At 37.0% G+C, this 25,035-nt stretch overlaps 1 protein-coding gene across 1 annotated transcript; it reads right to left on the bottom strand.

The window, feature by feature from the left end:
- Positions 1,300-13,879, bottom strand: LOC109831237 (serine carboxypeptidase 1). The gene is made up of 14 exons (XM_020398572.1): positions 13,667-13,879; positions 13,409-13,554; positions 13,219-13,295; positions 12,962-13,084; positions 12,770-12,872; positions 12,653-12,690; positions 12,437-12,538; positions 12,256-12,336; positions 11,935-12,174; positions 11,742-11,807; positions 11,534-11,655; positions 10,999-11,112; positions 10,701-10,746; positions 1,300-1,615 (listed from the first exon to the last, which is right to left on the bottom strand). The coding sequence occupies exons 1-14, from the start codon at positions 13,813-13,815 to the stop codon at positions 1,532-1,534; spliced, it is 1,491 nt and encodes a 496-aa protein (XP_020254161.1). The 5' UTR covers positions 13,816-13,879; the 3' UTR covers positions 1,300-1,531.

Consider the following 25,035-nt stretch of genomic DNA (forward strand, 5'->3'; position numbering starts at 1 on the left):
TTTTATTTCATTATATCCATGTAATACAATAGATACTTAGATATAAATTTGGAAGTATTTAACCGTAAATTACTGACACATGAGAACTGAATCACATAGAGGTGAAGCATCATTGCTGGATTGGAAAACACGCTTTCATATTATCGCAGACATTGCTTGGGGACTTCTTTATCTTCACCAAAATTCCAGATTTAGAGTCATCCACAGGGATCTTAAAGCAAGTAACTTTTCTTGATAAAGAAATGAGAATCCTGAAATCTCCGATTTTGTGATGGCAAGGATTTTAGGAGGTGATCAGATGATGACTAAGATAAGAGCGTTTGGTACTTAGTAAGCTAAAACACAAACACAATTGAGGAAAACATACTTTATTTTCAGTTCGCATATATTATTGAAAAAAGGTATGCAGTGGATACCTGTCACCTGAGTATGTGATGGATGGTATGTTTTCAGTGAAATCTGACGTATACAGTTATGGGGTTTTGGTACTTGAAACTATAATTGGCGAAAAGAATAGGGCCCTATTCCTCTCTCAATCCCACCTCTCTTAGGAAATGCAAGTATCAAAGATCGATTTTATGCAAGTTGTTTGTATACATGATTAAGGTAAGTTACTTCTGCATGTTTTCTTCAGATATGGAAGCTATGCAATGAAGGAAGATACCTTAAATTGGTTGATCAAACAATTGATTCCTTTCTCTTCCAAACCCAAATTTTGAGATGCATAAATATTGGACTTTTATGTGTTCAAGACTGCCCATGCAATCTGTTTGTTTTTATGATTGATAGCTCTGATTTATCACTCCCTCAGCCAGAAAAACCTGGCTTCTCATCCACAAGAGGCTCATCTGAACTAAGTTCTTCCTCACTTGAGAAAGAGTTGTATAGCATTAAGGATTTAACAGTCCGTGTTGTAACAGGCCGATGATGATGTATAGGATCGATATTCGTAGGACTCTGTACAATATTATTTTCTTCAGAGAAATGTATTGGATTAAGATTGTTTATTTATGTACACTTTATAGTCATGGAATAATAGCGTAGCATATCATTTTAAGCTTGTTTTACTTGGGATACAAGGGAATTTCAACTCCCAGGAGAATGCTATCCTTGAAACCTTGCCATTGTAAGAAACTCGTGAATGTGTTCCTTTGCTCTAAACAACCCCAAAACAATAGTATGAACATTAATACTACTATCAAAAGAAATATAAAAAGATTGTAGAACCTTTACCCCACTACTACTTTAATAAAATTCATTAACAGTGGGATGAAAAAAGAAAGTCGGCAGTGTCAAAAAGCACTAAAAGAAGAACATTACCAACAGTATTAGAATGGTGCAATAAAACATTAAACCTTGTCAAATTTTGTCTCATATACAATTCCATACAATAACCTAGACATCATATTCAAAAACAGTTAAGCTTTGAGCTTATTCATTCTCCATGACAACTATCAGACCACCTAAACATGATTGCGTAACCTTCAGGACTGATAATTAAAAATTATTACTTGTGTATCTTTTATATCATTCAAATGGCTTTTCCAGAAAGCCAACGGCTGTAGAAAGCCAATGCCTCTTTCGGCTTGTACTCAGGAACGGTATGGCCTGATCCCTGTATACCATCATACCCAAGTCCATGAAAAAATAAAAGGAAGTATATATGCAGACTGACAATGACTATCTAAATGAAAATATGCAGATGACCACGTCTCAAGTGTGTATATTAAGCAATGTTGAATTAAATGCATCAACCAGTAGAAAACAGTATGTATGAACCAAAATCAAACGTTATGCTATGCATTAAGTAGTTTAAATTTGGACTTGGAGACATTAATGCGTTTGTTTTATTCATCTTTAATGAAATTTCAAAGCTTGTATTAAATTTAGAGCATTTGGAAGAAAAGTGGTAAATTACCACATTGGTATATAAAATAGACCCCATTTACTGATAGCCCATCTAGGAAAAACTCCGGCAATGTAGGGTATTTTATTTCGGTCCCCTTTAACAATAAGATCATTTTTCTCACCGGAGGTGAGAATTCCAAGGAGGAAATTTCTTCCAACCCCGTACCTCTCAAAGCTATTGAAACGGCACACTAAAGTATCAATCTGATGAAAAGGTGAGAGGAGGAAGGGTTTGCCCTCATTGCTCTCTCAACTTCCCTCAATCTCCACGCATCTCTCATCACATCCTCAAAGCCCGTTTTAAGGCCCAACAAGGAGTTGCTCTCTCTTGCCCAAAAACGTCGGGAGAATGATCATCGATGACCTGCTCAGTGATAGCTTGTAGCTTGAAAAATTTCGTTCTGTAATGCAAAAGCTCAAGGCTTTTGATGTCTTTACTGAAACCCAACTCATTATGTTGTCCAAAATCCATAGCTTTCCGAAGATTAAAGACATGGTCAGTTTTTCAGAGGGTTTAATGTTAGAATGTTGCAATAGTTATAGTTGTGATGATGGAAGTGAAGAGAGCAAGAATGAGAGGATTATTGTTTGAATGTCAATAATTTTGGATACAGATTTAATAATTTTGAGGGGTTACGGGGATGGAAGAAATTAACTTGCCTAAATTCTCGCTGGTAGCAAGAAAATGTCTTATTGATAAAGGGGGCCAAAATAAAATATCCTATGGAAGATGGAATTTTTTTACATACCTTATTGGTAAAGAGGGTCTATTTTAAATGCTGATTTCGTAATTTCGTCAAAAGAAAAGGGCTTATATCTTTCATTGTATTGATGTGCTTATACAAAAGGAAGAGTAGTTCTAGTATTCCAAGTGCCGTGGGACTAAAAAAATGAATTAACACCAATAATTAACAACCCCTCGCAAACTATTTTTTAGTATTACTAAAAGTAGTTTCCCAGAAGAAAAAGTGGGTACAATGATATACTAGCGGGTAGGTGTTTGTTATAGTCAAGATTGTAGCATTGTCTGATGAGGGCGTGCACATAGACATCAAGATGGTGACCACCGATAAGGAGTTTTTTTTGGTTAATCTATGAAGAGGATTGTTTGATTGATCCGTGAAGATGATTGTTTGCTTAGTTGATTCCTAAATAGAGCCGTTTGTTTGTTGGATCCACGAGAAGAATCATTTGTTTTTTAGATCCTTGAGAGGATCATTTGTTTAGTAGATCCTTAAAGAAAGATCATTTGTTAGATCCCGCGGAGGATAATTTGTTTGATGAATCTTTGAGCATTATTTGTTCGATAGATTCCTAAAGAGGATGGTTTTCTTGGTGGGTCCTTGTTGAGGATCGTTTGTCCGGTAGTTCCCTGAAAATGATTGTTTTGTTTGGTCGATCCATGAGGAAGATCGACGCATCACATTTGGTGAGTTTGGTTGAGGTTGTTTGTGGCGGAAGACATTTAAGTAGAAGACTAGAAGATGATGACAATTTTGATGAGAAATGTCAACCACAAGATTTCAACCTTTGAAGTCATATTACAAATTGGATTGAGTAGATCTTGTTTATAACAAGCTGGACATGTATATTATACATGCTCCAGATTGAGGGGATGTGTTAATAAGTACATTATGGAGATTTATGATGTTATAGTTATATTAGGAATATATGGTTGAGAGATATTAGAGATATGATTGAGAGAATAAACAAATATGCTAAGAATATGTTTAACATTATAGGCGTCAAAAATTGCCTATGGGTTCCCGTACGCAGCTTGAAACAGAGAGAAGACGATGAACGTCATTATCTGAATCAAAGAGGACTATCCGACGTCGACAAACACATGAACTGAGTCAACGAACCGTACGGAACAACAAAATAGCGGAATAACGAAGATACGATCCGATCGGGAGTTACGCTTCGCTTACAAAAGATGAAGCGCCCATCGTGTCTCGTTCTCCCTATATGTGATCCACCCATGGGAGGTTGTAGAGCTCCTCGTCAGCTTTCCGACGCACCTTGAATCGCGCAATTCAGAGATCGGACGAGGAAAATACAACGGATATGACCGGGGCATGCCTGAACAGTGCCACAGGCCAAGACAGTATGACTGTCTCCCAGGCCTAAAAATGTTGTTTTGAGGTTGTTTCGCCCGTTAACCACCGTGATTCGCTGGGATTTGTTCCAAATGATCTGACGCTATCCTAGAACGTAGAAAAGTGGTCGTAACCGAAGATAAGAGGGAATCGGTCGTTCTTATCCGAAAACAGGGCTTCTGAAGTCTATAAATATGGCCCATAGGGCATTCATTTGCAGGGATTCGGAATTCGAGAGTCTCGGTAAAGCCCTGCTGAATTGGACAGTCAAGAGCCACGAATTTCAGAGAGAAGGAAGAGATCTAGGCAAGTTCATCAGCATAAAGAAGAGGAGTTCGACAGATCTATAGCCCAATTCTTCCCTTGAGATTGCATCGTTGTTGTGATCTCGAGAAGAATGATTATCTCGCTGTTGCCGAGATTATTGCTTCGTTTCTTGTCTCCTTCGTGAGGCAACAAAATCTACATCTAGATCTGATCGTTGGTGGTTCACGGATAAACCTCGGCACAGGCAAAGATCCCGCACAAGCAGAAGACCGATAAACGATCTCTGCATGCGTTCTTAGGAAATCTCTCTGTTTTATTTTCATTGTGTAAGAAAGTCTATACAAAGACTTAATTTTTTTTATTTTGAATCCATATAACGCCTGAAGTTGTAATAGACTCAAAAGTAATGAAACCGATTTCCGACGCGAATACGCTGACAACCATAGTAGGAGCCAACAACCTTGCTACCAAGGCTGTCATGTTGCAGCTGCTGATCAAGATCCCTGTGGATGAAGAGGTCGAGTATGAATTCAACCAACAGAAGTTTGAGGAGTACGTCTCCTCCTCCTCTATATCTTCCTCTCCCTGCAAGCGTAGGAGGACCACTTCCCTGAAAAAGGTTCGTTGGTCTTCAGATCTGAAGACCCAGGGTGATAATTTTCACCCGAATGCTGCTGAAACCTCCTCTCCGGCCTCCAGAAAATCCGGATCTGACATTCGTGATAACTCCTCAAAGGTCAAGGAGTTGCCTGTCGAGGGCGCACTAGTGCTGACGAAGAGGGCTCGCCAGAGGAGCTGCCAACGTTTTGCCCGTCAATTCGTCAAAGCTTTGGAGCAGATGGATGGAATCCACTACCAAACGGATTTAAAGTACAAAAAACGCCAAGTGGCTAAGCCGTCGCCACAACAAGCACTGAGATCCTCCTCCTAACCGCTGACTAACAAATGGGTTCATGACAAACGAACCCGTTCTACTCTCGAGGAGCGCATCCAAAAACGCTGCACAGTTCTTACGCATGCCCGGATCCTTGTGCGAAAAATACAAGAGTTATAAAAAGAAGAGATGGTCAAAGAGCCACCAAGACCTAAGCAGGTTTGGGTGCCGAAGACCAAAACATCGCCTCTATCCGACAAGAGACACCACTCGTGTCTCTCATTCAATTCCAACTCTAGGGCTGCTCCCAAGCCTTCGTCAACTTCAGATCCCGCTCCTCCTGCTCGCGCACCTCCGACAAAGCCCTACGACAGTGTGGATCTCTCCAAATTCAGAATTCTATTGAAGAATCGTCTGGATCCTCTACACGAAGATCGAGGCAAAACTCCTGTTAAAGAACGCTTAGGACCGATGAACAAATCTCGAGCGACTCTTCAGGCTGGGGGTTGTACACGACCTCCCAACAAGACTATTCCTGTAACCGTCCGTTTGGGAGTGCGTACAGAAGGCCAAGAGCCCGTTAGGGTTTCACCCTCACAAATGTGTGATTCCAAACGTGTGACTTCTGCAAACGCCAACAAGACGTTGCTTATTCAGAATAAAATATGTCTGGCAAAAGACGACGTTATACCTGATAAACAGCCAATAGGTTGCTCCGACCACAACGCCGATGAGTTGTACTATCGGGTTGGGGGTAAGTCTCGAAAGAAAAATACCCCAAAAACGGACTCTCACTGTCCTTGTGAGAGGTTAATCATGGTAGTATTATCAGAATGTAGATGCCCCAAGACAGCTCCATAAAGAGTCTCGGTATACCGAAAGCTTTCCGCTGAAACGTCAAAACCCAAATCAAGACGCTCTCGCAAAAGAAGATCGGCCATTCGAGAAGACGAACTCCCAGAAATCACCATCAACATGGCTGACAAAGGAAAATCAGTGTTCGCTTTGAGTGACACTAATCTCGACTTTTCTCCGAGAAGAAAAGTCAATTCAGGAATAGCCCAACGAATGTCTTGGCTCCAGCTAGAAGCCGTCGGAAATGAGGATTACCCGAGGATGCACGAATGACTGTCTTCAGAAGATAAATTTTCAGATACTTGCTCCGCAATCGCCTCCAACAATAAAATGTCTAGCATGGGGCGAGCTCGAGAAGTATTCATGATCACTACCGAACAAGTGACTTAACTTTTTCAAGAAGCCTTGGCCAAACAGAAAGAAGATTTTAAAATCGAAATGGAGAAGGTCGTGCAACGGGTCAAGGATTTACATGTCCAACAACTCCAAGAGTTATCAAACCAGTGCGGTGAATCCAGTCGTCGTTACACTACTAATCAAGTAGACAATGATTCAAAAGTGGAGGAGAATATCAATATAGTTACCCCTCCCGACAACAAAAAATGCTGGGGGTGGTCCCATCGACAATAATAACGCTGGAGGTGGTCCAACTCATTCTCCTCAACATCCTTCGAAGAAAGATATAGACGACGACGAGATGATGAAAGAGCTAGAGAATAAGGTCAATGCCTTAATGTCCGCTTAAGAAGTAAGGAGAACGGGCATTCCGTACTCATATCCAAGAGAGTGGGATTCAATCCTGTACCCGACGAAGTACAACCCGATTAACTTCACGTCATTTGACGAGAAATGTTCACCCACTCAGCACCTAATTTATTTCAGATCCCACCTAAGAGTGATCTCCGGGAATGAACCCCTGATAATTCGGTCATTCGTGGGCACCCTTCGCGGGACGACCTTCGATTGATATCGACATCTCAAGCCAGGGAGCATCAACTACTAGGATGATATGGAAAGCTCGTTCCTCAACAACTTCTTCGACGATGACACCGAAGTGTCGATCGGAGCTCTTCTGGATGAAAAGCAAAAGGACGGAGAGTCAGTTGACACCTTCGTCAAATGCTTCCGGAATAAGGCGATGAATTGCCGAGATCTGATCACAGAGGAGTTCATACTCCAGACCTGCCATCACAATCTCTCCCTCAATGTCCTCGAAGTCATGGGGGTTGCCCCATCAACCACCTGGAAAGAATTAAAACTACGTGGAGAACAGGTCGAGCGCTTCCTCAGAAGAAAGAAGCTCGAGAAAGGCCAGTCGACGGTTAACACACCTGAAGCTACTGTCGATGCAAATCAAATGTCACAACGGCAACCTCAGAAACAACGAAGGACTTCGGATCCGAGACTCCAAAAAGAGTACTCCTTCCAGTATGAGGAAGTTCAAACTATCTTCAAGTACCTTGTCGCCAACGATAAAATCGAGCTACCACCTATTAAAGATCAGGAGGAAGCTAAGAGGATTACGGATCCAAATTACTGTGCGTACCACATGAGGGTTCTTCATCCCACAAATGGTTGTTTTGGTCTTAAAAATAAAATCCAAGCCTTAATTGACTTCGGCATCATAATGGCAAAACAAGCCAAATGAGAGCGGTGTGCACTCCGATAAGTATATGAGTATAAACTGCGTCTTCTTGAACCTCTAATGGGTACATGAGGTTAAACTGAGTCCCGGAACTCCCAGGAGCACACAAGTATAAACTGGTCCTCCCCGCTCTAATGCCTTAAGAGCCTAAACTGTGTAGACTCCAGTCAACGCCGGTCAACACGTTCTGATGAGAGTTAGCCTCAAGTCAACGCCGGTCAATGCGTTGCAATGATAGTCAACGCGTAGCCTCAAGTCAAAGTCAGTCAACGCGTTACAATGAAATTCAACGTCGGTCAACGCGTTATGATGAGAGTTAGCCTCAGGTCAATACCGGTCAACACGTTGTAATGATGCTAACGCGCCTCCGGTCAACTCCGGTCAACGCATGGCAATAACGGTCAACGCGCAGCCTCCGATCAACTCCAAAGTTTAGATATGAATTTCCGATGAAGATAGTTCAAAATCAACTCAACGACACGAGCTAAAACCAACTCATCAGTTTCAATTTGAGACTTCAACAACGGCCAGACGATAAACGCAATGCTAGAAAAATTTCAGCTATTCAACAAGGCACTGAATAGACTGGGAATTAAAGAAGTCATGAACCGAAGTTAACTACAGGTCCTTGTACACCTACTGAAGGTGGGGCCTATCACATCCGAAGTATTTCAGGCTCTTTTATAAAAGAAACGAGACTGAAACACTTTGGAGGGGGTATCTGTAGGCATTAAAAATTACCTATGGGTTCCCGTACGCAGCTCGAAGCAGCAAGAAGACGATGAACGTCATTATCTGAATCAAAGAGGATTATCCGACGTCGACAAGCGCATGAAGTGAGTCAACGAACCGTACGGAACAGCGAAATAGTGGAATAACAAAGATACGATCCGATCGGGAGTTACACTTCGTTTACAAGAGACGAAGCGCCCATTGTGTCTCGTTCTCCCTATATGTGATCCACCCATGGGAGGTTGTAGAGCTCCTCGTCAGCTTTTTGACACACCTTGAATCATGTAATTCCGAGATCGGACGAGTAAAATACAACGGAAATGACCAGGACATGCCTGAACAGTGCCCCAGGCCAAGGCCGAGACAGTCCCACTGTCTAGGCCAAGGCCGAGACAGTATGACAGCCTCCCAGGCCTAAAAATATTGTTTTGAGGTTGTTTTGCCCGTTAACCGTCGTGATTCGCTGGGATATTGTTCCAAATAATCTGAAGCTATTCTAGAACGTAGAAAAGTGGTTGTAACCGAAGATAAGAGGGAATCGGCCGTTCTTATCCGAAAACAGGGTTTCTGAAGCCTATAAATATGACCCTAAGGCCTTCATTTGCAGGGATCTGGAATTCGAGAGCCTCGGTGAAACCTTGCCGAATTGGAGAGTCAAGAGCCAATAATTTCAGAGAGGAGGAAGAGATCTAGACGAGTTCATCAGCATAAAGAGGAGGAGTTCAACAGATCCACAACCCAGTTCTTTCCTTGAGATTGCACCGTTGTTGTGATCTCGAGAAGAATAATTATCTCGCTGTTGCCGAGATAATTACTTTAGTTTCTTGTCTCCTTCATGAGGCAACGAAATCTACATCTAGATCTGATCGTTCGGTGGTCCACAGATTAACCCCGGCATAAGTAAAGATCACGCGCAAGCAGAAGACCGATAAACGATCTCTGCGTGCGTTCTTAGGAAATCTCTCTGTTTTATTTTCATTGTGCAAGAAAGTCTTATAAAAAGACTTAAATTTTCTTTTATTTTGAATCCTTGTTACGCCTGAAGTAGTAATGGACTCAAAAGCAATGAAACCGATTTCCGACGCGAACAAACATATTCCTAATAATATGTACCCTAAGTTTATTTGCTCTTAGTATAATTATAAGAGATCAACGGAGCTCTCTCTAGATAGAGTTTCTGCTTTCCCTCAGAATTAATTTCAACAACAACAAAATGTTTTTAACAACAAAATAGTTTCAATAAAGGAATATGCTAAGAATATGTTTAGCATATTCTTAGCATATTCCTAATAATATGTAACACAAGTTTATTTGCTCTTAGTATAAATTTAAGAGGCCAACAGAGCTCTTGATAGAGTCTCTAGTTTCACTCAGGATTAATTTCAACAGCAACAAAATGTTTTCCACTAGACAAACTAAACATTACACTCTCCCACTATAAAATTTGAGGTCAAGTTTTCTCTGACAAGTGGAGATTTGATGCAGGACGATCGTGGTCTTTTAATCAAAAGATTTTATGATTTACTAGAATGTTTTTATTGGAATAATATTTGATGTAATCTCTATTTTTAAGCAACATTTCCTTAGGATTTGTGATTTTTAGGATCTTCAACATTTTATTTTTTCGGAGAGTTTTATCTTTGTTTCCCTTTTATTAGGATTTGATTCGTTTTCTAGATTTACTTTTTCCTATAAATAAAGTTGTAATCCTCCATGAAGAATATGCATTGATGAATAAAAAAACTAAGTATGAGAAATTTCTGTAAGCATGTGAATTGCTTGTTCTACGGCACGCGTTTAGGGTGTGACCCTAGTTGTGAGGCCTAGAATGTATCATAATCCTCTCTCCTTTCAATTATCTTTCTCGATCACTCCATCCAAAGGAATCCACAATATCCAACTCAAGCCAAAATATCTGAGAAACACTAAACCCCCCAAAATTGGATCATCGTTCATGGGTAAACAGCTGTACCAGCTACTGTTCGCAGGCAAAGAGTACAAACAGTTAGTGTTCATTTGGATTCCCACGTCATTCCGCCAAACTATTGGTGATTTCTCACCTCCGAATTGAAGCCCTCCGCCTGGTCCCCATTAACTATGGCCTGTTACAACTCGCTGGATGTGCTTCCAAGTTTCTTTCTTTCAGAAAAGTGTTTTATAATGTTAATATACTACCCTTAACAGCAAAAGGATAAGAGGTGCTAACAATCCTATCTAGAACACCAACACTGAAGGTGGTAGCAGACCAATTTTAACAGTTGGAATCACTTGTACGTCTATTATAGAACTTCAAGGAGAATATAATGAGAAAGCAACATACCTTTATGGTAAGAAATCTGAAGTCATGCTCATAGCCTTGAGTATACCTGCAACAAATATAGAAGTTCACAAGTAAATAGTAAAAATTTGAGGTTTATGAGTGAAGTATGAGATCCAGAGACCAGAGGAGAATATGAGGAGTGTGGCTAGTAGAGAAAGTGGATTTGGAAGAAGTGACTGCCATATCAGTATATTAAAGAAAGATTCCATGGGGAATGTAGTTAAGGATAAAGATTTATGCAAAATTATTTGCAAAGGTACACTGAAAGGGTGATAAGCAAAAAGGTTAGGTAAAATACCCTGCAACTTGGTCATTAAAATACCATGGCCTCCATAAATCTACAACTTTATATCCCAGTGATCTTGTCCATGCTTCACTTCCAGTAAAAGGCACACACATATCATGGTCACCACTGTCAAAATGCAAGCATGAAATGATGACCATCTGATAGTATACATTCTAAATAAATCTGAATTACATTCTCAATTGATAACTCATTAGCTTTCAAATATACAATCCTGCAAATATGACCACATAAAATTGTCCAAAAACTTCGTTTTATGGAGAAGGAAACCAAAATTAACCTTTAAACACATAAAATTATCTCTACAAACACCGATATATCTAACTATAGAGAAGATTATATTGCTGTAAATGAGAATAGATTGCGCTATGTATATGTGATGGGTGATTGGGTTCAGTAGCAAGGGACATGTCTTCTCCGCAGGACTCTGACATGATATTCTAAATGTGATCAGCATTTTTAAAATGAATGCTTTGCATAACATAATAAATATTGCATTACATCTAGAGGAATGAATTACAGGACATACCTGAAAATAACTGCACGGTATCCTAGGGAAGTTAGGTTCTTGTGATACTTGATCATGCTTCCAGCGTCATGATTAAAATTTATATTATCAGTACATAATATCCATTCACCAATTGCATTTTCCTATTCATCAGATGATAGGTACCAATCAATTTTTGTCAGCTAAAGTAAAGCACAAATAAAGAAAGTCATATACATATCTAGTTTACCGGCTGTGCATGAATTGCAGTTCTCACATCTTTATTGTTCAACCATACAGTAGCAACTTGGTCATCCTGCAATCACATAACCAGGTTACTGTGACTTTGATGAGGAAGGAATTTATGCTAGCTGTCATTTTAAGAAGACAAAAGAACAGAAGAAGATTATAAAACTAGAAAAAAAAATGTTTCTTGTGCTTACTGTGCATGGAACTGAAGTGCTTCCAAGCTCTGGCCATGTGGGAACACGTCCAGCTCTGACTGGAGCTCTCAAAGGCCATGACCGGCCAAACATTCTTTTCCTCACATGAAGTGGCCTCTCAGTCTCTCCGAGCCTTCTAAAACTGGCAGGTAGCCTGCTCTTATCAGCTAATGGGTATCTTATTTCGGGAGCATGGTAGCATGGCTCAATAATATCATAGATATTTATGTTTTTAAGTTCCTGGAAATGGTAATTTTTCAAAAAATTAATTAGATGAAACTTCAAGGCTGTAGATATCAGTACATAAACAGCTGGATTTACCCAGTCAACTTTGTTCAACTTCTCTTCACAGCTTTCATTTACGGGATTCCAATAACTTCCTTGACAAGCAGTATTAACTTCCTGCAATTAGCAACATGTAAGGACTCGCAGCGTAAAGAAGGTACAGGACAGTACACACACAGCTTGTAATCCTATCTCAGCAGAAAGGAAAGTCACAAACCTGAAACAGATCATTTGATATGAGACCCATTCCATGTGCAAATGGCACAAGGGCATCCCCATCGAATTGCTCGTCAGTAACCCCATTTCCCACCATATAGCCCTGCATCAAATATAAGCAAAGTTCTAACCAAGAAGACCCCTATTCATTTTCTCCTTATAGGTTCAAAATTCAAAAGGTCTGGTGTGTTTTCATAATGTTTTTTTAATATTTCACCTTGAAGTTCAGTGTAGGCTTTACACCAGCGATTATTCCTGTAATGAGATCCAACAATGTAACGGTTAAGAAAATGGTAACCGAATTATATTGGAAGGGTACTTAACGAGTGCATACCGTTTGCCACTTCAGCTGCAAGAGTCGGTACATACACCCCGGCATACGACTCGCCAGCAATATAGAAAGGATTCCCAAGAAACTCGGGGTACAATTGAAACCACTGATATCCAACAAGGATGCAGAATTGAATAAAGACTTTTTTTGAACCTAAGGAGTGCGCTGCATCAAACTAATTCTTGTTCATCTCACCTTCAGAAGAAATTTGTGTGTATCGGAAGCTGTCTTAAGATCTCCCGTAGCGTAATCGGATGTATCGTTCGAGTAAGAAAGCCCAACACCAGCAGGAGAATCCAAATATATAATATTTGAAACCTAGGAAATGCAATTCGCAATCCACCTCTCAGTTAGCCACAGATTTATTAAAAGGAGGGAAAAGAAAAGAAAAGAAAAGTTAACAACAACAACAACAACAACAACAAACAACAAGAAGAAGATTTCCCCTTTACCTTAGACCAACTGTAAGGATTGAGATGCAGCTTTGGCATTGAGCCCGGCGTTTCTCCGGCCTCGAAATTGAATGGACCTGAACATACGAACAAAGATATGAACCCCCACTAACCAACAAATATATGTTTCTCATACTTTTCATTTCATTCGTTGAGTTGGATCAAGATTTCAAGAAAGAAAGAAAGCCACCATGCTCATAAATGAATCCATCGAAGCTAGAGCAGCCGGGGCCACCATTGAGCCAAAGAACAACAGGATCCTTTGATGCGTTCCCTTCAGATACCACAAAGTAGTAGAACAGATTCCTCCCATGACTCTCATGAACGCTCACATATCTTTAAAGGCGGGCAAAAAAAAAAAAACCAATTAAAAAAATAAATAAAAATCAGGACGCAGATGATTGAATTATGTAAAAATAAAGAGATGGGTCGACAGATGGAGAGGCACCCAGCGTAGTGCTTTGAAGGGAAAGACCCATTGAAGCCGGGGAGGCTGGTGACGAGAGCGCTCTCCGGGGCCGCAGAGATAAGTGAAGCAGAGCTCAAGAGGAACAGAAGCAGAAGAGAGAAGAAAGCGGAGGACGAGGAAGAGGCCATTTAGAATGAAACTGGGCTCGAGCGTAGTGGTATCTTATAAAATGAGTCTAGCATAAAAAAGAAAAAAAAAAAAAAAAAAAAAAGGACAAAAAAAAAAAAAAAAAAAAAAAAAAATAAAGGAAGATGGGTGAAGAGTGAAGGGAAAGGGAAGAAAAAATGAAATGATGGCGGCCCACTGACAGACAGCAAAACTTTGAAGTTTGCACCGGGGATAAGGGCATTTCCAACCATACCTTTCAAATTTGGCGGCTAAATACCCATATTGGTATTTTAATTCAACCCCATTTGTCAAGAAGGTATTTTAAATAAAAAAATCGGCGTTAAGGCATTTTAATTGATTAAAATTACCAATTAGGTCATTTTTCTCGTCGGCGACCATTTCCGGCGAGAACTCGTCACGTGCATTTTAATTCAACCGGTTTTCTGACGTGGCAGTGGCAGGAAGAATAAGAGTCGATGCATTTTAAAATCCCCCATTTCTAAAATTGGTAAAAAAATTAGCGAAAAATTAGTGGTGAAATTACCGTATAAATAGAACCTCTTTCTCTTGCATCGATCCATGGCCGCGTCGGCGGCAATCTAGTCTGCAGTGATCTCCGTCTTCTCACTCTCTTCTCACCGAATTCCCATGGCGTTTTCTTCTAGAAGTTCCTGGAATCGGGGGTTTTGGCTGCTTCTGTTAGCGGTAAAGGTAAGATAATTGAGTTGGATCTGAGATCTGGAGTGAATGCGTGGAAGTTTGATCTTTGTTTTGAAATTTTTAGGGTTCAGGTTGGTTCGTTTTGGACTTAAATTGTGATTAAGCCACATCAGCAGCTAAAACCGAGCCACATCAGCAAACCGAGCCACATCATCAGCTAAAACACAGATTAAGTCATCACGTGTCACGCACGTGACAAGTTCTCGCCGGAAAAGTGGTCGCCGACGAGAAAAAGGACCTAATTGATAATTTTAATCAATTAAAATGCCTTAACGCCGATTTTTTTATTTAAAATACCTTCTTGGCAAATGGGGTTGAATTAAAATACCAATATGGGTATTTAGCCCAAATTTGGCACTTCAAATTAGAATATTCTAGGAATATTCTAATTTGAAGGGTGAAATTTGGAGGGTTGCTCTAAGAGCATCTCCAACCATACCCTCCAAATTTGGCCCTCAAAATTGGAATATTCTAAGAATATTCTAATTTGGAGGGTAAAATTTGGAGGGTTGCTCCAACCCACACTCTCTAAATGTTTTTCTTTTTATTTTTTTTGTAAAAAAAGCCATATAAATTAAAGAATGTTGGATATAGTTTACGTTAATAATTTCATTGTTTATAATTTATTTGGGAAAAAAAATTATAACATTATAAAGGTGTCGATGAGAGCTTTAAAATGAACTCAATATTAATACTGCAATACAACATATCATAAAAGAAGAAATTCTGAAATAACAGTGAAAGCATACATCGATAGAATAAGAAAGCAAATATTAACCTCTAATACAACATACCATAAGTCGCAAACATAAACCTCAAACATAAAATATGATAAGAGACAATTAAAATTCTGGCAGGTCATTATCGTTATAACTACTGGTTCCATCCCGATCTCTCGAAGAACCACCATATTCATTTCTTCCTACAGAACCAGCTTCTTCCGCAAATTGAGAAAATCCTCATTGATTTCCAGTGGGAAATTCATATTCGTTTTGTCCTCCTACAGCTCCTCTAAGAAGATCAGAAAATCCTCTTGGCCCTCTGGAGGAAAATCCATAGTCGAATGATGGAGCTCTATATTCCTTTCTATTCATAATTTCCTTTTTTTTTGTTGATAGTAAGCACGTTCACTTTGATCAATGATCTTACTGAGATCAGTCAACATAATTTGCCATTATCAAGGGACCATCACGTTTTTGGGACAAGCGGAGACTACACGACATAATGACTGCTTGTATTATACTACATAACATGACTGTGGAGGATGAACGCGATGCAGAACCATAGATTATTGTTCATGATGAAATTTCAAAACCTGAAGAGATAGATATTGATGATGCCGAACGATTCCAACGATTCCTTGATCGACATAGGAAGATTCAAGATAGGGAAGCTCATTTTATGCTTCGAAACGCACTAATTGAACATTTATGGCAGAAGCACGGCAACGAATGAATGTAATTAAAATATTATAATTTATGCTTGTATTTTCTTATGGAGCAAGTTAAATAGATCCCCGTATTTAAAATTTCATGTCTGATACTTATTTATTTAATTTAAAAATTAATAATTTTATAATAATACTAAAATAAATTAATCTTAGTTTCATTTTAAAGATCTCAACGAGCCCTTTCCAAATATATAATGATTTCAAATATTAGATTAATAATTTTTTAACTATATTTATTTGAAATTAAACATCTAATTTAAATTACTAAGAAGGATGGCAAAGTGGTAAATTTTAAGAAATCAAATAGTTAAAAATGGCAAAATTGTAAATAAAAAAAATCATGAATAGGGTTATGGAGAGACCCTCCAAAATTTCTCCTCACCCTCTAAATTTGGAGGGTCAAATTTGGAGATCTCCAAATTTGGAGAGTGGTTGGAGAGGTTCCACTCTCCAAATTTGGAGATTTTGGAGTTTTGGAGGGTGGTTGGAGATGGTCTAACCCACACTCTCTAAATGTTTTTCTTTTTATTTTTTTTTTCAAAAAAGTCATATAAATTAAATAATGTTGGATATAGTTTACGTTAATAATTTTATTGTTAATAATTTATTTAGGAAAAAAATTATAACACTATAAAGGTGTCGATGAGAGCTTTAAAATGAACCCAATATTAATACTGCAATAGAACTTATTAAAAAAGTAGAAATTCTGAAATAACAGTGAAAGCATACATCGATAGAACAAGAAAGCAAATATTAACATCTAATACAACATATCATAGGTCGCAAACACAAACCTCAAACATAAAATATGATAAGAGACAATTAAAATTCTGGCAAGTCATTATCGTTATAACTACCGGTTCCATCCCGATCTCTCGAAGAACCATCGTATTCATTTCTTCCTATAGAACCAGCTTCTCCTGTAAATTGAGAAAATCCTCCTTGATTTCTAGTGGGAAATGTTGGCCTTCTTGTTTTGATGATGTTTAACAAACAATTTACAACCAATGCTGTTTGTCTAGTGCTTGTGTTATCTATTCATTGTAGACAAACAACTACTTGGAGGTTGGATGGATTGCGCCATAACGATCATATCAAATGGAGGCTGGCGGAATGTCGGGTTGAAGCCTTGCAATTCAAAGTTAAAGATCAAGTTCAAGCTTCATCTGCATGTATACCAAGTTAAGCTACAATGAAGATCAAGATCAAACTTGGGTAAATTTAGTATAGGTTTATATTATGTGTGTTTAATACTCTAAGCTCAATATCATATACACACACAATATTGGATTTTCTCACAAAATGAGTTATTTTGAGAAAACTTTATGATATTGTTTTATTGACCATGTTTACTTTATATTCATGTGTTATAATGTTTATGAAGACATTTCATAAAGTTTCAATATGCGTTTAAACTCTTTTTGTCAAAAACATGTTCTTAACAAATTCATATTCATGCATGTTTTTACAAAATAATGAGTTTTCACAATTGAGAAATGAAAATTGAAAATTTATTTTTGTAACATGTTTGTTTTCATGTTAATAAACATTTTGCAAAGTTTCATCAAGTTTGGAATTGATTTGTTATGTTTAATGGAATTTACAAAATCATGTTTTTCATTCGTGCATGTTCGTGCATGTTTTACAAAACAGATGAGTTTTCATAAATGGGAAGTGATATTCAAGAAATTCTTTCTTTGACATGTTTATCTATATATTTAGAAACGTTCCTCAAAATTTTACTATTTTTGGAGTTGATTTACTGTGCCCAATTGATTTTACAAAATCGTGTATGTCTGCAGTTTTTTAGAAACTATAAATCTGTGTTCAAACATTTATTTCTCTCAACAGGGAAATTCTTTTTCAGAAATTCTTTCTCTAACATGTCACTCTACATGTCTAGAACCATCCCAAAAAATTTCATATTTTTTGGAGCTATTTTACTATTTTTAATTGATTTTACAAAACTGAAACGCAGTGCTACAGTACCCGCGGTCGACCGGTACGGTCGACCGCCAAACTCTCTGGACGTGGTTACTGTAGCATAACGGCTATATTTTCCAGATTTTGATATATTCGTTTTTTTTTGTATTTTTGCTTGATTTTCTTGGGTTTTTGGGCCTGTTTCATGAGCCTATATATACTCCATGCCCTCATACTTCTAAGGGTACTCAAGAAATATTTTAAACAAGTTTAAAGAGTTTTAAACAAGGGTTTAAGTGTGTTTTAGTGTTTGTTTGGTTTGAAGATTGTTTTCACAAGTGGAGGAGATCATCTTCTTGTTTGGGCTCCAATCTCCATCTCTCCATCTTGTCATCTATTGGAGAAGTTTTCTAAACTCTATTTAGCTTTACATTTGCTTAGTTATTTAATTATCATTCTTTAAAGCTAGTTTTTATATTGAGTTTAGATTTGATTATATTATCTCATTGTTACACACACCCACTTGAGCTTATTGTATTTGCATACATAGTATATTAGGGTTGTGAGAGATTGTAACATTGAGTTGTGCTTCATTGTGTTCTCATCTATTGTAGAGAACAAATTTATATTTGTTACATTGTGAGTGTTGTTAGGTTTTCGGTGAGCTAGAAACCGAGTGTGTTGTGAAGTTTTCGGTGAACTAGAAACCGAGTGTGAGGAGTGAACGTTGTTCGGTGAGCGTTAAAAACCGACACTGTGAGGTGTAAACGTTATTCGGGTGAGCGTAGAAAACCCGGTTGTGATAGTGGATTTCTCCCCGGGAGTGGGGAGCGGAGACGTAGGACGGAAGGTCCGAACTCCGTGATCATATCTTGTGTTTGATTGTGCTTTGGCGTTTATTTATACTTGTGTTTATATTTCTTATCGCCATTGTCATTAGCTCTTTATTCATATGATGCACTATCTATTTCATATTATTTACCCTTGTGTTAGTTTCATATCCTTGCATATATCATATTGTATATCTCTTTGGTAGGATATATCATCTTGTGTTAGTTTATATATCCTTGCATATATATATTCATCATATAGAATATATCTCATTGTTCATATTGCTTATCCTAGCTTATATAGTTGTTATATTTCATACTTGCTAGGATAACTTGTTAATTAATTTTAATTAGCATTTAATCGGATTAGATTAGCATAAGACCCTAATCACCCCCCCTCTAGGGTCTAACAATTGGTATCAGAGCTTGGTGCTCTTTGATTTAAGGTCTAATCGCCTTGAGTTAAAGATCCAAGTTAGCTTATTGTGCTAATCTAATTTTGAGCTTTATTTGTATCTTGCTTGCCTTTTATATTATGGATATGCATGGTTTAGGTTATGCCATTAATATTGCTCCTAGATTAGATAATTTCCCCTATGCCCAATGGTGTGTTAGATTTAAACTTTTTGTTCAATCTAAACACTTTGATTTATGGGAAATTATAGATGATGCTTATATTGTGCCCACTTTGGAGAAATCCAAGTGGAATAAGAATGATCATCGTATGAAAACTTATTAATAAGTTATCCTAGCAAGTATGAAATACAACAAGAATATAAGCTAGGATAAGCAATATGAACAATGAGATATATCCTATATGATAGAGATATATGCAAGGATATATAAACAACACAAGGGTAAATAATCTAAACAAGATAGTGGATGATATAGATAATGAGCTAATGACAATGGCGATATAAGATATGAACATAAATATGAATGAACGCCAAAGCACACTCAAACAAGCAATATGATCACGGAGTTCGGACCTTCCGTCCTACGTCTCCGCTCCCCACTCCCGGGGAGAAATCCACTATCACAACCGGGTTTTCTACGCTCACCCGAATAACGTTTACAACCACACTATGTCGGTTTTCAACGCTCACCGAACAACGTTCACTCCTCACACTCGGTTTTCTAGTTCACCAAAAACTTCACAACACACTCGGTTTTCTAGCTCACCGAAAACCTTACAACACTCACAATGTAACAAATATAAATTTGTTCTCTACAATAGATGAGAACTCAATTAAAGCACAACTCAAAGTTACAATCTCTCACCACCCAACTATACTATGTATGTAAATACTAAAAGCTCAATGTGGGTGTGTGTAACAATGAGTAATATAAAAACAAATCTAAACTCAATATAAAACTAGCTTTAATAGAAATGATAATTAATAAATAATTATAAGTAAAAGCTAGAGTTGAGTTTAGGAAAACTTCTCTAGATCAAGATGGAGAGATGGAAATTTAAGGCCCAAACAATAAGATAATCTCCTCCACTTGTGAAAGCTAAAACTGCTTTAAACCAAATTCTTAAACAAGCTTAAACAAGCTTAAACTCTTTTTAAAACCCTTGTTTAAAAACTTCTTAGCTTAGTTGAAAAAGAACAGCAATAGGGTATTTATACCCACTCTAAATCTCAGTCAAAAACCCTAAGCCAAAAAACAAAAACAGCCCCAGCAAACAGCTCAGGAAAATAGCCGTTGAAGTCCAACGGATCTATTGTCGGTCGACCGGAAATTCTGTCGGTCGACCGATGGAGAGCAAAAACACGAAGAAACAATTCTGGACTATCATCGGTCGACCGGTGCGGTCGACCGATGGAGCTTTTGGTCAACCGGACCGGTCGGCTGACAGACTCTCTGTCGCCCAGTGATGAAAGATCAAATGATCGGTCGACCGGTGCGGTCGACCGAAAACATATATGACAGAAAAACAGTTTTTGGAAGCTGATTTTGACACTTTAGAAAATATGTTAAAAATAACAAATGAAGTCCAAAAATAATGAAACTTTGGGAAATGTATATAAACATGAAAACAAACATGCTACAAAAAGAATTTTCCAAATTGCATTTCCCATTTGTGAAAAATCATCATTTTGCAAAATAGTCCAAAACATGAAAAAACATGTGAATTTTGACATTTTGGCTAAACCATGTTTTGAGACTTTGCACAATGATTATATAGACTTAATAAAGTATATATATGATTATTGTTAAGTCCAAAAACTAAGAATATAATATTTTCACAAAATTGCATATTCTATGCAATGTTTTCGAAAACACAATAGTAAATATAAAATATGTGATTTCATATTTATAAACATGAAAACCCAAAACATATGTATGTATATATATAAAACTGTATATATGCATAGAAACCAAAACTTATGTATATATATATATAACTATATATATATACGAAGAAACCAATAAATGTGTGTGTATAAATAATTAAGCTTAACGTACTTAACACACATAATATAAATCCTAAACTAAATTACCCAAGCTTGATCTTGATCTTCATTGAGCTCAACTTGGTACACGTTATGGATGAAGCTAAACTTAGATCTTGAACTTGAATTGTACGATGCTTCACTCCATAATTCCGCCAACCTCCATTTGATATGATCGTTATGGCGCAATCCATCCAACCTCCAACAACGTTGTTTGTCTATAATAAATAAGAAAACACAAATACTAGACAAACAACATTAGTGGTAAATTGTTTGTTAAACATCATCAAAACAAGAAGGCCAACAGTTTATATTGTGCCCACTTTGGAGAAATCCAAGTGGAATAAGAATGATCATCGTATGTTTACAATGAATAATATTTTGTTAGAATATTTGCTAAATTTTTTTAATTCATCTATGTCTAACAAGTTTGTTCATTTTGATAGTGCTTACAAACTTTGGAAATTTATAGAAGCACATCAAGGGGACTTGGAAGCGATCCAACAAGCTTTGGAGGATCCGGCTTCAAGTTCATACGGAGCATCATGCACACGGCCACTAGGCGATAGCCCTAGTGAGGTTTGCGAGTTTGAAACCACTAATGATTTATCTAGTGATGAACTTGCTTGTGCTAGTGAAAAATTGTTGCATGCCTATAACTTATTGCATAAAAATTTTATTGATTTAAAAAGAAAGCATGAGGATTTGAAATCCGATCATGAGTTGTTAGCATCTAAGTTTGATACTATTTCTAATGAAAATATGATCCTTAAAGAAAACAATAAAAAATTAAAATTGGATCATGATTCTTTGCTTTCAAACATTACTAAGTTAACTCATGAAAGAGAAAATGTCATGCTAGAAGTAGTAGCTATTAGAAATGATTTTGATAACCATACATGCTCTACTTCTATTATCAATGATGTTGTGCAAAATGATGATTTGAATCTTGTTAAGGAACGCATATAATGCTTAGGTTCAACTTTAAAAATATGCATTGATAACCATAAGAAACTTATGGACAAGTGTGCTAAATTTAATGCTACAAAATCACCTACACACTATGCACACTTGTATAGCAAAGTTTACAAGTGCTCCTTTTGTAGTCGTAAAGGCCATTTAGCTAAATTTTGCTATGATGCACAAAAACATAAGAATATTAATCCTACTTGTGCATCTCATCAAGTTTCTTCATCACATGTACACACACATGCACCTATATCTCGTCATAAGCATGCTCATGTGTATCATTGTGATTTTTGTGGTAGAGTTGGTCACTTAGCTAAGTTTTGTTTTGATTTGCGAAAAGTTTCTAAATCGCAAAATGTTTCAAGTAGACCAACATTGTTTCAAAATGTTTCTCATTTGTAAAATGATCTTAAAAAACCATCTTTATTTGCAAATGTTCCTCGTGCACATCCACATGGTCAACATAACCAAATGTATCCTCTTCATTGCACTTATTACAATCGAATGAGTCATTTGCATAATTATTGCTATGACCGGACCCGTGCACTAAATGCGCCCAAATGAGTTCATAACCCAAGGACTTTGAGCTTAAATGATAGGGGTCATGTCCCTAAATCTTTTGGTACCAAGAGTTCTTGGGTACCAAAACAAATTTGATTTTTTTAAACCAAGAATTTTAATGTTTTTATCTTTCTTTTTCTTGGTTTTGAAAATTATGCTTTAAAATCTTTTGGTTATGAAAACAATCTTTCTTGTATCAAATCTTTTGTTTTCATGATTATTATTTTTGTTTTGATGAGAGGACTATGTTTATATAACCCTCCGGATTATTGGGTGTTTATTCCCAAATCTTGTTTACCGGGTGCTAAAATATTAATATGGGTTGATACTAGCTCAAGAGCTAGATATAGTTGCCTCTCTTGATTTTTAAAAATCAATGATGGTTTGGTTTTATGTGATTGTGGTTGATTTATGATTTCATTTGAGTGATTTATTTTCTTTTGAAAACTTTTTACTTGATTCTCATATTATTTCTCTTTTGATTTCATAAATCTACTTTTATACATAATTTTTATGTTTTTTTGTTAATGAGACACTATTTTCATATTAACATATTTATATATGTTCTCATTTGTCTCTTTGTATGTGAGTTATGTTTAGCATGTTTTTAATCTATGCTTTCTCACATATGTATGCCTTAGCATTTATTGCATATATTCATTAAGACATTTTGATAGGGGGAGCAATCCCTATACTTGTTTTATACTCACCCATGCTTATTTGTAGGGGGAGCTTTCGCTCTCTTAATTCTTTTATCCCCTTTTTGATGTTGTCAAAGGGGGAGAAATATTGTGAGTATACAATTCCTTGTTTATATGCATGTGTATTATCTATTATATATTCATTTCCTTCATGCATATATTTCTTTTTGTAAATTGTTTGTCATCATCAAAAAGGGGGAGATTGTTGGCCTTCTTGTTTTGATGATGTTTAACAAATAATTTATAACTAATGTTGTTTGTCTAGTGCTTGTGTTATCTATTCATTGTAGACAAACAACTACTTGGAGGTTGGATGGATTGCGCCATAACGACGATATCAAATGGAGGTTGGCGGAATGTCGGGTTGAAGCCTTGCAATTCAAAGTTAAAGATCAAGTTCAAGCTTCATCCGTGAGATTACCAAGAAGAGCTTATTGAAGATCAAGATCTAGCTTGGGTAATTTAGTTTAGGGTTTATATTATGTGTGTTTAATACGTTAAGCTCAATATCATATACACACACGTATTTGGTTTCTATGTATATATATAGTTATATATATACATGCATGGTTTTAGGTTTTCATGTTTTGGACATACTTGCAAAATACATGAGTTTTCACAAATGGAAATTCAATTTGAGAAATTCTTTTTCTAACATGTTTGTTTTCATGTTTATAAACATTTCGTAAAGTTTCATCAAGTTTGGAATTGATTTGTTATGTTTAATGGAATTTACAAAATCATGTTTTTCGTTCGTGCATGTTCGTGCATGTTTTACAAAACAGATGAGTTTTTATAAATGGGAAGTGATATTCAAGAAATTCTTTCTTTGACATGTTTATCTATATATTTAGAAACTTCCCTCAAAATTTTACTATTTTTGGAGTTGATTTACTGTGCCCAATTGATTTTACAAAATCGTGTATGTCTGCAGTTTTTTAGAAACTATAAATCTGTGTTCAAACATTTATTTCTCTCAACTGGGAAATTCTTTTTCAGAAATTCTTTCTTTAACATGTCACTCTACATGTCTAGAACCATACCACAAAATTTCATATTTTTTGAAGCTGTTTTACTATTTTTAATTGATTTTACAAAACTGAAACGCAGTGCTATAGTACCCGCGGTCGACCGGTACGATCGACCGCCAAACTCTCTGGACGTGGTTACTGTAGCATAACGGCTATATTTTCCAGATTTTGATATATCCGTTTTTTTGTATTTTTGATTGGTTTTCTTGGGTTTTTGGGCTTGTTTCATGAGCCTATATATACTCCATGCCCTCATACTTCTAAGGGTACTCAAGAAATGTTTTAAACAAGTTTAAAGAGTTTTAAACAAGGGTTTAAGTGTGTTTTAGTGTTTGTTTGGTTTGAAGATTGTTTTCACAAGTGGAGGAGATCATCTTCTTGTTTGGGCTCCAATCTCCATCTCTCCATCTTGTCATCTATTGGAGAAGTTTTCTAAACTCTATCTAGCTTTACATTTGCTTAGTTATTTGATTATCATTCTTTAAAGCTAGTTTTTATATTGAGTTTAGATTTGATTATATTATCTCATTGTTACACACACCCACTTGAGCTTATTGTATTTGCATATATAGTATATTAGGGTTGTGAGAGAT

Source organism: Asparagus officinalis, chromosome 2, assembly GCF_001876935.1.
Source record: "Asparagus officinalis chromosome 2, Aspof.V1, whole genome shotgun sequence".
Taxonomy (NCBI): Eukaryota; Viridiplantae; Streptophyta; class Magnoliopsida; order Asparagales; family Asparagaceae; genus Asparagus; species Asparagus officinalis.